Source organism: Mandrillus leucophaeus, unplaced genomic scaffold (assembly GCF_000951045.1).
Source record: "Mandrillus leucophaeus isolate KB7577 unplaced genomic scaffold, Mleu.le_1.0 Scaffold318, whole genome shotgun sequence".
NCBI lineage: Eukaryota > Metazoa > Chordata > Mammalia > Primates > Cercopithecidae > Mandrillus > Mandrillus leucophaeus.
The window spans coordinates 3,131,726-3,145,304 of record NW_012103343.1 but is presented as its reverse complement, the minus strand read 5'-3'; the positions used below and the strand labels follow the sequence as shown (position 1 = coordinate 3,145,304).

General features: G+C 39.4%; 1 protein-coding gene across 1 annotated transcript in view; it reads right to left on the bottom strand.

The window, feature by feature from the left end:
* Positions 1 to 13,579, bottom strand: part of FMNL2 (formin-like 2) — a 131,391-nt gene that overhangs the window by 92,622 nt on the left and 25,190 nt on the right. The window contains exons 3-4 of the mRNA XM_011987853.1: positions 11,202 to 11,278; positions 1,504 to 1,587 (exon numbers count right to left, since the gene is read on the bottom strand). Of these exons, the coding sequence (XP_011843243.1) occupies positions 1,504 to 1,587; positions 11,202 to 11,278 (161 nt within the window). The remainder of the gene's footprint in view (positions 1 to 1,503; positions 1,588 to 11,201; positions 11,279 to 13,579) is intronic.

Below are 13,579 nucleotides of genomic sequence, written 5' to 3'. Positions count from 1 at the left end.
AAAAAAAAAAACCCCACAAAGGTACAAGATTGAGAAACAAAAGCTCTGAATTCTCATCTTTTGTGCGCTGTTGTCTTACGCTAGAGACTACAGGAACTCCCTCATAGGAGCACCTCCTTTCCTGGTTGGTCTTATGTGAAGGCACATTTGGGAAAGCTGGTTGCCAAGCTCTATTGTCATGTAGGTAAAGGATTCATTAGAGCCAACAGAAAACATAGCATGCTATTCTTACCCATTCCTCCTGACATTTCTTAGTCTTCTCTGAATTGCATAAATATCACTCCAGATTTTAAAACACCCAACGGGGTAGGTAACAGTATTTTCTCTTGGCATATAATATAAAGCATAAGGGAGACTTGCAGTGTTTGATGAAATGGAGATAGATACGAAACATCCTTTGAAGAGCATTTCTCAGGAAGGTAAGAACTTGTCTATTGGTTTTTCTTAGTCCATTCCATCTAATACATGAGAGGTATCAGAATTGAAACCTATCAAGACAGTTTCAGTCAATAGTTTCGTTTCTGCATCTATACGGTAGGAATAATTATACCTTTCTCTTCACAAATTCTCCAGGAAATGATGGGGATTATAAGATAACAGCTGATTAAGTCTTAGGACTCTTTTGGAGTGAAGAAATTAAAAAAACAGGTTACTACTTTTAAAACAAGAATGGAAAAGAAAAACACCACCAAGGCTGAAATGTCTTTCAGTCAAATTAACGAACATTATTGCTTCAATCTGTGTGTATGAGTGTGTCTGTGGATACTAGGATGTTTTTTGATTAAAGGAGAAAATGTGGAGAAGACAATGTCTCATTCAGATGTACACTTTTGAGTCTTGTAAATCATTCCGGAAGTCGAGAAAACAGGAGAATTTTAGGAAACAACAAAAACAAGGTTAAATAGGTTGATTTTTCTTTCCTGCTCTGAACTGTTTTTACTCCCCTTCAGTTTATAGGCAGAAAATCAAAACAATACAAATACATATCAAGGAAAAAGGAAAAGCCTCTTGTTACCTCTCCCTCCAGTTACCTCTTGTTACCTTGTTACCTCTCCCTACCCACTGTATTTGGTATCTGTTTCTGCAATCATTTTCTATGCATTTACTAACATATATAAATATACATGAAGACATCATTTTTAAAATAAAAAGGGAGTCACTCTTTTGCATCACCTAGTGATTTATCACATACTTCTTTCACTAACTGTTAGACTATTCTTCCATATATATAACTTAAGCCCTAAAGAAAGCATTACTTTTGAAAATAAGGGCTCCTTTAAGGGTGATTTTTTTTTACTCACCTGTTTCACTTCTGCCTTAAAGGCATTTCTAATACTAATTATGTGATTTGTTTTTAGTTACCCAAATAGAAACAAACCTCCCTAAGCCCAAGCACATCTGCTTCTGAGTTTCTGCCCTTTGTGTGGTGTATAACTTTACCACTGAGTTGCATCTGCTGTGACCACAAAAAATTCAAATGCAAGCAAGCCAAGTTTTACTTACGTTACTGCGTACTGTGCAAATGAGAGATATTCCACCAGAACATCAAGACCTTTGTTTTCTTCATTCAGAAATTCTCTGACCCATCTGTTGGGGGGAAAAAAAATCATTGGAGAAATTGATCACATGACCTGCCAAGGAAAGGACACAGTGCAAAGTTTTGGTTTTTTTCACCAGAAACTTTCATTGCCTGAAAGGACATAGGGAGGAAGGCCTAGACTACTTCACATGAGGCAGGAGCTTTTCAGATATGGTAACTAAGAAAACCACAACTTTTTAATGTGCAAAAATAAGGGCCAAAAAGTACACGTGGGCCATCTTTGCATTTTACTGCTTAGAGGATTTAAGATAATCTGTAAGAAACTTTCTTTAAAGAAGGCACTTGCTTAATGTACTTCTTCCACCACAATTGATCTACAGCCTGCTTGTGGAAGGAAGCAAGACTATGGACAATGAGGCAGACGGGGGACATGACAACATAACCACAAAAATCCAGGCAGGATTCCAAATCCAAGTTCAACTCCTTGGCACACTAAGCTACAGAAACCACTAAACTAGCCAATGAGAGACCAGTGTTTATGGGCTTCTAGAAATTCAATAGGGATAATGATTTGCTTAACTTTTTCCATGAATGTTAAAACCTTTTAAAAAGCTGCAGGCACCACATACCATCATCAAGGCCGGGAGATGACAAATATCAGGTTTTTTTAAAAATTCTTTTTTAAATAATAACATCTTGCATTTGAATGGTGCTCCACAGTTCATGGAAAATGTTTACACATTCTTATTTGTTCTTCATAATAATCCTGATAGGGGGTTCAAACACAATCTTTAGGGAGGTGGATGTAAAATGTCACCACCCCCTTTTACAGATTTCCTCCAGTGCATTCATCTTCAAACAACATATGGTACCTGATTAAGCCTTCACTAAGTTTCAAACTCCAACAAATAATAAGTCAAAAGATCTACTACTATCGTTGAAATGCCACTTAAGGTACATCTGCCACCTGCATTCCACAATGGTTACTTTCCTCCAGAAACACCAAGCTAAAAAGGTTGACCAGCTATGGACATGATAGCGACTATGGAAGCCAGTTTTGTTAGTTATTAAAATAACAGTAGGACAATTCTACTAAGTATCCCTTAAGCATGAGCAACCCCTTGAGGTCTTTGTCTTAAAAGGAAGAAAACAATCCCATGGAATCAGGATATTTGGTTTTTTGTTTGTTTGTTTGTTTGTTTTAATTTTTGGCAGGGGGAAGGGGTTCTTTGTTTCATCCTCAAGCTCATTCTTTCTTCTAGTCCTGTCATCTCCATGATGCAAACCCAGCCCAGGTCTGCAGGTAGTTCCAGGAGGCAGCAAAGTGGGAAAGTAGAAAGCTTGCCTTGTGTTTTCCCCCCAAGTGCCTCAGAGAGGCAACTGCAAAACCTGTGCACTTGGCATAGCTGCCTGTAAACGTACAGCATTTAATTTGAGAGAGACCTGGGGTGGCAACAGTGGCAAAGAAAATACCACCTGGTGGGCCTCACAAAGTGGCTTTGTTATGAGATCTAGACAAAACTAACGGGGCTGGCTACTGGTGGAGGCTGGAGTTTCATTTCAAAAGAGCCACATACACAATCTCACAGCATCTACTAGATACTTATTTTTTAGTTATTTTAATTACTTTCTATGGTGCTAGGTCTCAGGAGACATCGATCACGTTTAAATACTAGTAATTAGAAGCTTAGACATAGTAAAAAGAATTTTTTCTTTTTTGTGACTGGCTGGAGACGTAAAGTCTGGAACTCACTATCAAAATCTGATGATTAGAAAATCTTTAAATTCAAGCCCCTTAGCCTGCTTAGGCTTTTCCATTGGTCTGGTCTATGGGCTCTGATTGTACAATTTAAACTGGCCCTTGGTGGTGGGTGTCTTTTTAATATGAAAAATAATCATGGTGGGGGTAGGGGCAGATTTTTCAGGGCAGTCTCAGTTTCACATATTCTTAGTGGCTCATAAGAACATACGAATTTAGGAGCTAAGAGAAACAACCACTGTCATTTCTTCAGTTGATTTTCCAGACACAGCCTCTGTAGAGTGCAGACCATTCAGAATGCACTCAGTGCCTGCCCTTGTGTCAACCACCGGCTGGCACTTCCATCTCACTTGGAAAGTTCAGCCACCAACTGGACAAGAGGCAAGTAACCTACAGATGAAAAACTAAATTTTTTTAAGGTAGGAAATAGCCAAGTACAGCCAGAGCTACAATTCACTTAACATGCTAATATGCATATGTTTTAATGCAGGGATAAAGAACACTAATGGCTTCTCTTGCTTCACTGCAGTGTCCTTATCCAGGCCCCCATCTCCACTTCCTGACTTTGAGCGAAAGGGCCTCGAAGACAATTTTCTGAGTAAAAGGTAACAGCCTGCTGCCTACTTCCTAAAAACGCAGCGAAAGTGTGACATATTCTACCCCTGATTTAATGTCATACAGTTACATTTTTTTCAAAGCTACAAGATCCTCCTCCTGGGATTTGATCTAGTCCTGACACCCCTGGCTGCCTTAGGAAAGAATGAGATCAGTCTTTCAGGGCTGGCTACTTTCCCCCCTTTATCAAATGATATCAGGCTAGCTTAGCAAAGTCATTTCAGCAATAAGGATATGGATAAGAAAAAAAGAGCCCCCATTTTTCTATTATCTCAGTCCCTACCCCTTCTTGACTTGGAACTTTCTGTATTGGAGAGAACCGGCCACTTTCAATCAGAGTTGAAAGTGAACTTCTACAGAAATGAAACAGTAAGGAAAGAAAACAGGTAAAGATAAAAACGGGCAACTTTCAAAGCAGTATCTGGAATCTAAAGGCATTCAAAGAATATGGATGCCTCATTTTGCAGATTTATGTAAATGATCATGCAAGGACTATATCATATATTTAGGGTTCCCATAGCAAATTATTTCCATTTCACCTCTGTGCATGCTATACACACTTTTTAATACGTTGCCAATAGGCAAACAGTTTCAAATTGGTTAATTATAGGTTTTGGAAAGTTGAATTATTTCTGACTCTGACAGAATGCATAACTTCCTGAGTGCCTCACGGATTCAATATAATTACCATATGCTGTAAATCTGAATTTAGACAAATTCTAAATCAGATGCTTAGGAGCTGGAAAAGACAGGGACAATGACAAATAGCTCTGGAAGAAACTGGGTGCAAGGAAGAGATTAAGTGCCAATGCCAACAGTCACTATTTTATTGTAGGCTGGTCACAGCTTGACTTCAAATCTTTGTTCTGTCTCCCCAAATCTTAGAACCTTATTTCTCCTCATATAGGTCTTAAGAGATGTTCCTGGCTTTCAATTTCTAAGATCAAGCCAAGTGGCCCAAAGTTGCACAACAGAAAGGAACAAGCAGTTAATTCCCTTTGCCAGCCTCCTTTAGAGAGACGTCCTACAGACATACAGTGGGAACTGAAGTTGATGGAAAATCATGAAAAGCAAGAGAAAGAAGCACTGTGCGGATTCAACACTGGTCAGATCTACTCTGTTAGGCAGTGTTGCAAACTGATTCTCAAAGTATAGCCCATACACCACTAGGGGTCCCTGAAACCCTCTCAAGGTGTCTATGAAGGTAAAACTGTTTTCATAAAAATATTAGGACATTGGTTGTTTTCACTCTGTTGACACTGACATGTATAATGCCAAAGAAATACTGTATAAAACTGCTGCAACCAAAGAAGACACCTATTTATTGTATTTGTCACTCCGTGCACTCAGGAGGGGGAAAAAGCCAGCTTCACTTAAGAATGCCCTTAGATAAGCAATAAAAAATACTAATTTTATTAAAGCTTACTCATTTAGTACACATCTTTTTCATTTTCAGCGTGACAAAACAGGAAGCGCACATAAAGTACTTCTGCTACCTGCCCAAGTAGCACGGTTGTCTCAAGGAAAAGCACCTGTGCAACTGTTCAAGTTGTGAGCTGAACTAGCCATTTTTTCACGGAATGTCAATTTACTTGTAAAAATGATTGACAAACTATGGTGATTCAGTTTGGGGTATGTGGCAGACATTTACTCAAATATGAAGTGAGCCCGTCCTTTCAGGGACAACACAGTATTTGTTGTTGATGACCAACTTTGAGCTTTCAAACAAAAATTAGAATTCTGGAAAACCTGTATTCACCACCATCCGTTTGACAGCTTCTCAATACTTAAAATATATTCTAATCACACTAGTGGTTATTAACAAATGTGATTTTTAAAAAATATTGCAAAGTGATATACTTCAACATTTGAGAAACATGATTTCACTGAGTTATTCTGATCTTCCAAATGACTAATGCATGATGTTAAGAAATCATGTCACAAGTTCACGTATGGATAAAAAGACCCAATCAAAGTGCAAGACAGCACAAAGGATTTTTTGAGACAGGGTCTTACTCTGTTGCCCAGGCTGAAGCGCAGTGGCACAATCATGGCTTACTGTAGCCTCAACCTCCTGGGCTCAAGTGATCCTCCTACCTCAGCCTCCTGAGTAGCTGGGACTACAGGCTCATGTCACCACACCTGGTTAATTTTTGTATTTTTTATAGAGACAAGGGTTCACCATGTTACCAAGGCTAGACTCAAACTCCCAGGCTCAAGCCATCCTGCCCACCTCGGCCTTCCAAAGTTGCTGAGACTGCAGGCCACTGCGCCTGGCCAGTGGATTTTAATATAACAGAGCACAAAAAGTTCATTGATATGATTTCAGACTCTACATTATAGCTATCTGTAAGAATCAGTTACCAGTCGTTCAATTTTGGGGGTATTACCAAAAAAAGAATATCCACAATTATCTGAAAAGACCATTAAAAAAACTCATCTCTAAGTGTGCATATGTATAAGGCCCAACTTTCTTCATATACATCAATCAAAACAGATCACAACAAACTGAATGTTGACTCAGATAAGAGAATCTAGCTGCCAACTATTATCCAGTTTTTAAAGAGATTTGCAAAAATTAAACCAATGTAGCCTTTGTCACCAATTTTTTATTTGAAGAATATTTTTCATAAAACATGTCATTTAAATTCATTTATAATGTGTTAATATTTATATTAATATATAACATTTATTTTATATTTATGTATTTAAATTAAATTTTATTAAATAAATGTTTTATTAAAGACATTTAAAATATATCGGTTTTAATTTCTAATATTGTAAACATTAATAGATTTGACCCATCTAAACAAAAGATTATAGGGGTTCAAAAATAATTTAAAAGTATAAAGGCATTCTAAAATCAAAATAAAATGTGAGAACTAATGGTTTAGGTAACAAATTTTAGAAGTGACTATATCTAGGCTCAAATCTCGGTGCTTCTAACTTGTGTGGAATTGAGCAAGGTACTTAATAGATGACCCTCAGTATTCTCATCTGTAAAACAGGGATTCAGGCGTAATGGTCAGTAAGATTTTTGTAGGAAATACACAGAATAACAAATATAAAGCACCTAACACAGTGCTTAATAAATAACAAAATGACTATAACCTTGATGGTTTCTAAAAAAGTACCATCTAGGAATAAGTTAATCATAAGGCAGCTTGATACACACACACACAACCATACATGTTGTATGCATGTTAAAAGTAGCCTTTGTCACTCTCCTGTCTTTCTTCTTTTGGCCTGGCTCAGCCAGCACTGATTCATAAAGAAGTCTGGCGGGCAGGAGAGAAGACGACATTAACTAAGCAGTTCCTCAGCGTCTTCCCTCTTCTACAAACCTCCTTCCCCTCCTTGCGAACTTGCCACATTCCTTCTGCAATCTCATGCCTGTTCTCTCTACACCGCAATGAGAAAGTGAAATGAGCATCTTTCATGACTTCTGTGACCTTCCACTGAGGATGGAAAGTAATTTTCTATCATTATAGGCAGCTTTACTACAATAAATTCCCTGCAAGGAGAGACAGCGTACACATCAGTTCCACAGAATAAAGCTGGTAAATCTGTCCACTTCACCCTCACCACAACTTAAATCCTATCACTCTGACATCTTAAGCACCATGGCATCTGCCTACTCACACTGCATGGCCAGTGTGTTCTAACACTACGTGGATCATTTCAAGGGTATTTCAAGTAATTTCAAAAGCTTAGATAAGTCATAATCCAATTCTTCTCTATTATTATAGTTCCTAAGAGTAAGTGAATGGGATTATTTCTAGTCTAATTCTTATTTCAATTTGACTCAGAGAAAATTAATTTTCTTTCTCAGAAGATTGTTCCATTTATAGAGTTTTAGGCTTATATCAAAACTCAGAACAAGCCCTTTGCTAGACAAAGCTGCAGCTCAGAATGTTATCTCGGTAAAGCTCAAGTCTTTAACCTTGAAAAGCAAGCATGTGCCCAGAACAATTTTTTTTAGGACAAGTAGATTGTAAATGTAATCCTTCCTTTTTAATTTCTGGGAATCATAATCTCCTGGGTGTCAGGATTATTTTAGATAAAGATGATAACACTCTCTGCCTTAGGGAATCCCTTGGAGATATATAATACTGTTGAATACTACAGATATTATTTGCAACAAGCATAACAAACAACTATCATATATTGAGTAACTATTAAGTTTCAGACCCTTTATTAGGTCTTTATAAGTTATATCATCTAATCCTTACAACATTCCTATGATGTAAGTCTTATCATATCATTTTATCAATGAGAATTTAACTTGGGTCACATAGTAAGTACAGCAAACTTATGGAACTTATCTAAGGTCAAATAACTAGAAAGGGGCATAGCACAAATTTGAGCAAATGGGCACTGATTTTTTTATTTTTATTTTTTGAGACAGGGTCTCACTTTGTTACTCAGAGAGTGCAATGGCTGCTCACTACCACCTCGAACCCACAGGCTCAATTGATCCTTCTGCCTCAGCGTCTCAGGCACTGCAGGTACGTGCCATTGTGACTGGCTAATATTTTATTTTTTTGTAGACACGAGGTCTCACTATGTTACCCTGGTCTCAAACTCTCGGGCTCAAGTAATCCTCTGCCTCGGCCTCCTGAAGTGCTGAGAATCCAGGTGTGAGCCACCACACTCAGCCCTGAATTATCTATCTATTACAGTATGTTAAACAGTACAATAAAATATATGGCTTCCTCATACAGCATCTTGCATTTCAAGAATTCTTCATTTTAGCAACTGATTGTTTTAGTCATTATTGAGTAATTTTTCAGAAGATATCCCTATCAAGTGAGATCAAGCCAGTTAGTTTACATAAGAAAGAGAGTTCAGGTTTAGGTTTTCAGGACAGGCAAGATGGTCAAACTCTGGTTCTGTGGTTTTACTTCATGTAAGTTTATGCTAGTGATTGCTTGCATACAATCAGACAATGCATCTCCATCAATTTTTCTGCTGCTAAGCCAAGGCTTTCAGAGTACCTCACATAGGCAGTGGGCGAGGGAAAACTTCACCCGGTAAAGATGAAAGAAATGTAAGAATCTTTCAACATGCCTAGAGTATCCTCAACAACAAACCACTCCAATTGCTTGCAGACTGCACTGGCTTCAACCCAACCAGGGTTCTTCTATTCAGCCAAGTTTGTGTTGGAAATGATCATCTTCCTTTTGTATCTGATGGTCAATTTCACGTTACTTCAGCAATGCTTAAAGAAATGCTTTTTTTTTTTTTTTTTTTGGGTGAGATGGAGTCTTGTTCTGTCACCAAGGCTGGAGTGATCTCAGCTCACTGCAACCTTCACCTCCCAGGTTCAAGTGATTCTCCTGCCTCAGCATCCCAAGTAGCTGGGAGTATAGGCATGCGCCACCACGCCTGGCTAATTTTTTGTATTTTCAGTAGAGATGGGTTTCACCATGTTGGCCAGGATGGTGTCAATCTCCTGACTTCAGGTGATCCACCCACCTCAGCCTCCCAAAGTGCTAGGATTACAGATGTGAACCACTGCACCCAGCCTAAGAAATGCTTTTTGACAATTTGTAGAAATCCTGGTTGCAGTTCATTCCACCATTTTCAGTTAAAAGGGCCAAAGGCCTAGGGTTGGACCAAACAAAATCGAATCTAGTTCCTGATCCATATATACTGGAAAGTATTTAAATGTCCTTAGTTTAAATGCCCAAAAGTATTAAACTACCACCATCTTCATCTCCAGCAGACAAGCCTCATTGCTTTGATCCCAGATCCCTGATAATCTTATTTTCTTTCAGGGAAATGGCTGCCAGCATAAGTCATACAGGAAAAGCAACAGAGCAACTTGAGCCAAAGCACCTGGCTCTACAGCTGTAGACTGTGCAATTCACTCACCTTCTCTGGTCTTTAATTCTTTTAATCTGTAAAATGAGGCATTAGGCAATTCTTAATTTATCTTCCAGTTCAAAAATCATGACTCTATGATTCTTTGTTCTATAGCTCATTTTCAGGGACAAAGTCTAGAATTAATTCATTTTCTGAGTATTTCATTCTCAAGGTGACAAACCTGCTGGTTATCATTTAAGAAATGCACATTCTTATCCAAGTTCCATCACCTATCAATCAAAATAGCATTTCTACAATTTCTAAAAGTTTATTTTGAAATAACTATGCTAATTAACCATTTGAATGGCTTACAGCAGTCTGAAATAAAGTTTTATCTACATAATAAATCCATATCAAGTCCTTACTTAACCTCAAATAACATTATTTCATTATGACATTGATGAGGGGGGAAAAGGTTTTATAACATCATTTCACTTAAACTCATGGTTTCCAAGAAGAACCTATCAATGAGAGAGGACTTACTGTATGTTACAGGATACTCTGTAAAACTAAAGCTCAATATATATACATCAAAATTCATTTCCAACAGACTTGCAAAGAATGTCATGGGAAAATTCTAAAAGATCTAAAAGTTGATAGTCCTCTCATTGTAAAGCTCAAAGAATCAAAACCAAAGGGGTTAAATAGCTTGCCCAAAATGTTACGCAGGTGCTTTGGGCAGAAGGAGGGTTACAAAATAGGATACCTGATATCATTCTGCCTCAGAGAGAAGCCATCTTATTTGAAGACATGGTACAATTAGGCCACCGAGGGGTAAAGGAGAATATAATACCGCTGTACTTGCCTGAGGCAAAGCAACCATGTTGTTGCCTGAAAGAAACTCAGAATGCTTAGTGCAGAGATTCCCTGAACTTTATTTTCCCAGAGTGGATTTACACTTCATGGTCCTGAGGTTTTGAGATGTATGAAAAAGAGACTGAGAATGTGTCTGAGTGCAATGACGTGAGTCAAGTGACATTATTCCAGCTTCCGTCCCCTTCTGGCCAGAAACTCTAGAGAATTAACAAAAGGGAAATAAAGTAGCTTCAACTCAGCAACTTGGAGAACTACAGTAAAAGCTTAGAGATTTTCCAAGATCTCAGTCTACATCTACTGTTTGGAGTTCCTGATTTGCCAGAGAATTGTTATGCAAACATGAAACCAAGTGTCCATATTTACTGCACCCGCGCAAAAGAAATATAGAATTGTTATGAATTCCAAATCAAGGACTATCTGTCTTGCTTCTGCTGATTCTTGGGCAGTAAGTAATTTGAGTACTAACAAAGGTTTCATCTACTAAAACCTCAGTCTTTTAATTTATAATGAACCATAAGGAAGCTCAATTCTTTGGATATGATTCAGTTACTTTGTAAAGTGTCCAAAAGCTTTAGAGCTAAGATGTTAAAGGGGTATACTTACCCAATGTGGTTGGTTCTTAAAGAAATTTCCAGTTCTCTTAGCACTTGTGTAGATTCTTGAACACGCCGTCTGAATTTCTATAATTTAACAACACATATTCACACAAAGTATTTTAGCAACTGCTATAACTGAAGCTCAGTTATAATAAATTTAACACAATATGAAAAATATCTTCACTTCTAAAATGGGCTTCCCTCCCTTTTTTTGTCGCAGAGCACACACATTATCCTCACTATGAAAATTAGCTACTGAGAAAGGACTAGAAAAAGTCCTTGTTTTAGAAAAAGACACACAAAAATGTGCCTTTCAGCAAGTAGATTTTATTTTCCTACCCCCAACACACAACAATATTCACCAGTATTCCTATGGGTCAGGGACCCCAGGACTACCTCCAGTTTCAATGATTCATTAGTAGGACTCAAAGGACTCGGCGGCATACAGTCATACTCGTGGCTATGACATATTACAGCAAAAGAATACAAAGCAAAATCAGCAAACAGAAAAGGTTCATGGGATAAAACGTGCAGGAAACCAGGTGCAATCTTCCAGGAGTCCTCTCCCCGAGGAGACACAAATGACAACACGCATAAAGCTCATTAGAGACTCAGTGGCCAGGTTCTTATTGGGAGCTGGTTTAACAGGCAACTCTCTGTCTAGTACAGAACAAAAATTCAGACTCCCAGAAGGAAAAGAGGCATTCAGCATAAGCCGTGTTGTTTTCACAGTTTAGGCATAGGGAAACATTCTTATCAGGAAATGGTAGGAACCTTCCCCACCTGCCCTTCCAGGACTCCCTCGGGGCTTCTTTCATCACTGAATCCACCTCTGATAGTAAATGTGTTAATATACACCTCTCTAGCCTCCTGATCCTAAATCATTTCCAAGATACCAATGGGCTACATTGCACATCAGTCCTTTGGAACACATTTTCCTACAGAAATATTTATTTAAAGTGACAGTCTCAGGCCACTTTGAAGGAAGAAAATTTGATGTCAGCGCCTCCTAAGCAGAGTTCCAGGCTATCTGTGCTACGAACCTGAACCACCTTTATGTTACACTGTTTACAGGAAAGAGCTTTGAGAATTCTGGCTGAGGATATAAAGGACCTCTCTCCTCTGCTGCCACAACTGCAGTGGACACAGAGTCCTTCAGCTCCAAGGACAAGAAGGAAGGAGGATGGAAGTGAGGATTCCAGAATGTGGGGTGGCAAGAGCTACGCCCACACCTGGGACTTGGTGCCCCATGAAGGCCTGAAGCACGGCTCAGCACAGCAGGCTCCTGTTACCCTGTCGTCTTCTTCTGAAAGCCCCTGGCTTCCCCACCAGCTGCTTCTAAGCAGGGCGCCCAAGGAAGAAGATAGTCTCACAGTTCCTCCGTAAATGCCATTCCCAAGACAATCTAAAGAGACCATGTCAGGTTTCCAGAATCCAAGTATAGTGAGAAATAGGAAACAAAAATATCCCCAATGTGATGGAAAAAGGAGAGGCACTCCCCTCTTCTGCCTAAGAAATGGTGGCATACTTGAGAGTTTGGAGGGCACCCAACCCCAGAGCTTCCTAGACCACTTCCCAGCAATGAGGAGGCTCTGCACAGTACTTGGCTTGAAAAGGGAGTAAAGGCCAAGCTCAGTGGCTCACGCCTGTAATCCCAGCACTTTGGAAGGCCATGGTGGGTAGATCACCTGCGGTCAGGAGCTCGAGACCAGCTTGGCCAATATGAAGAAATCCCGTCACTATTAAAAGTACAAAAATTGGCCGGGCGCAGTGGCTCAAGCCTGTAATCCCAGCACTTTGGGAGGCCGAGATGGGCGGATCACGAGGTCAGGAGATCGAGACCATCCTGGCTAACACGGTGAACCCCCGCCTCTACTAAAAAATACAAAAAACTAGCTGGGCGAGGTGGCAGGTGCCTGTAGTGCAGCCTGGGCAACAGAGCAAGACTCCGTCTCAAAAAAAAAAAAAAAAAAAGTACAAAAATTAGCCAGGCATGGTAGCACATGCCTGTAATCCCAGCTACTTGGGAAGCTGAGGCACGAGAATTGCTTGCACCTGGGAGGCGGAGGTTGCAGTGAGCTGAAATCGTGCCACTGCACTCCAGCCTGGGTGACAGAGCAAGACTCCATGTCAAAAAAAAAGAATGGGGGCAAGTAGTGCAGGATGGGCGGCTAAAGGTGTTCTCGCTCTTTAAACTCTTCCTTGGAGCTAAAAATTAGGAATGGAGTAGAGGAGAGTCAGTAGGATGAAGCAGGCAGTCTGCTATGTCTATAGGGAAGGCAAGACAAAGGAAACAAAAAATTCTAGGGTCTCTGGTCACACAGCTAAGGCAACCATTTCCAGATGTGCTGGCTGCTCCAATGTGGCCACTCCCACGTCAGAGTC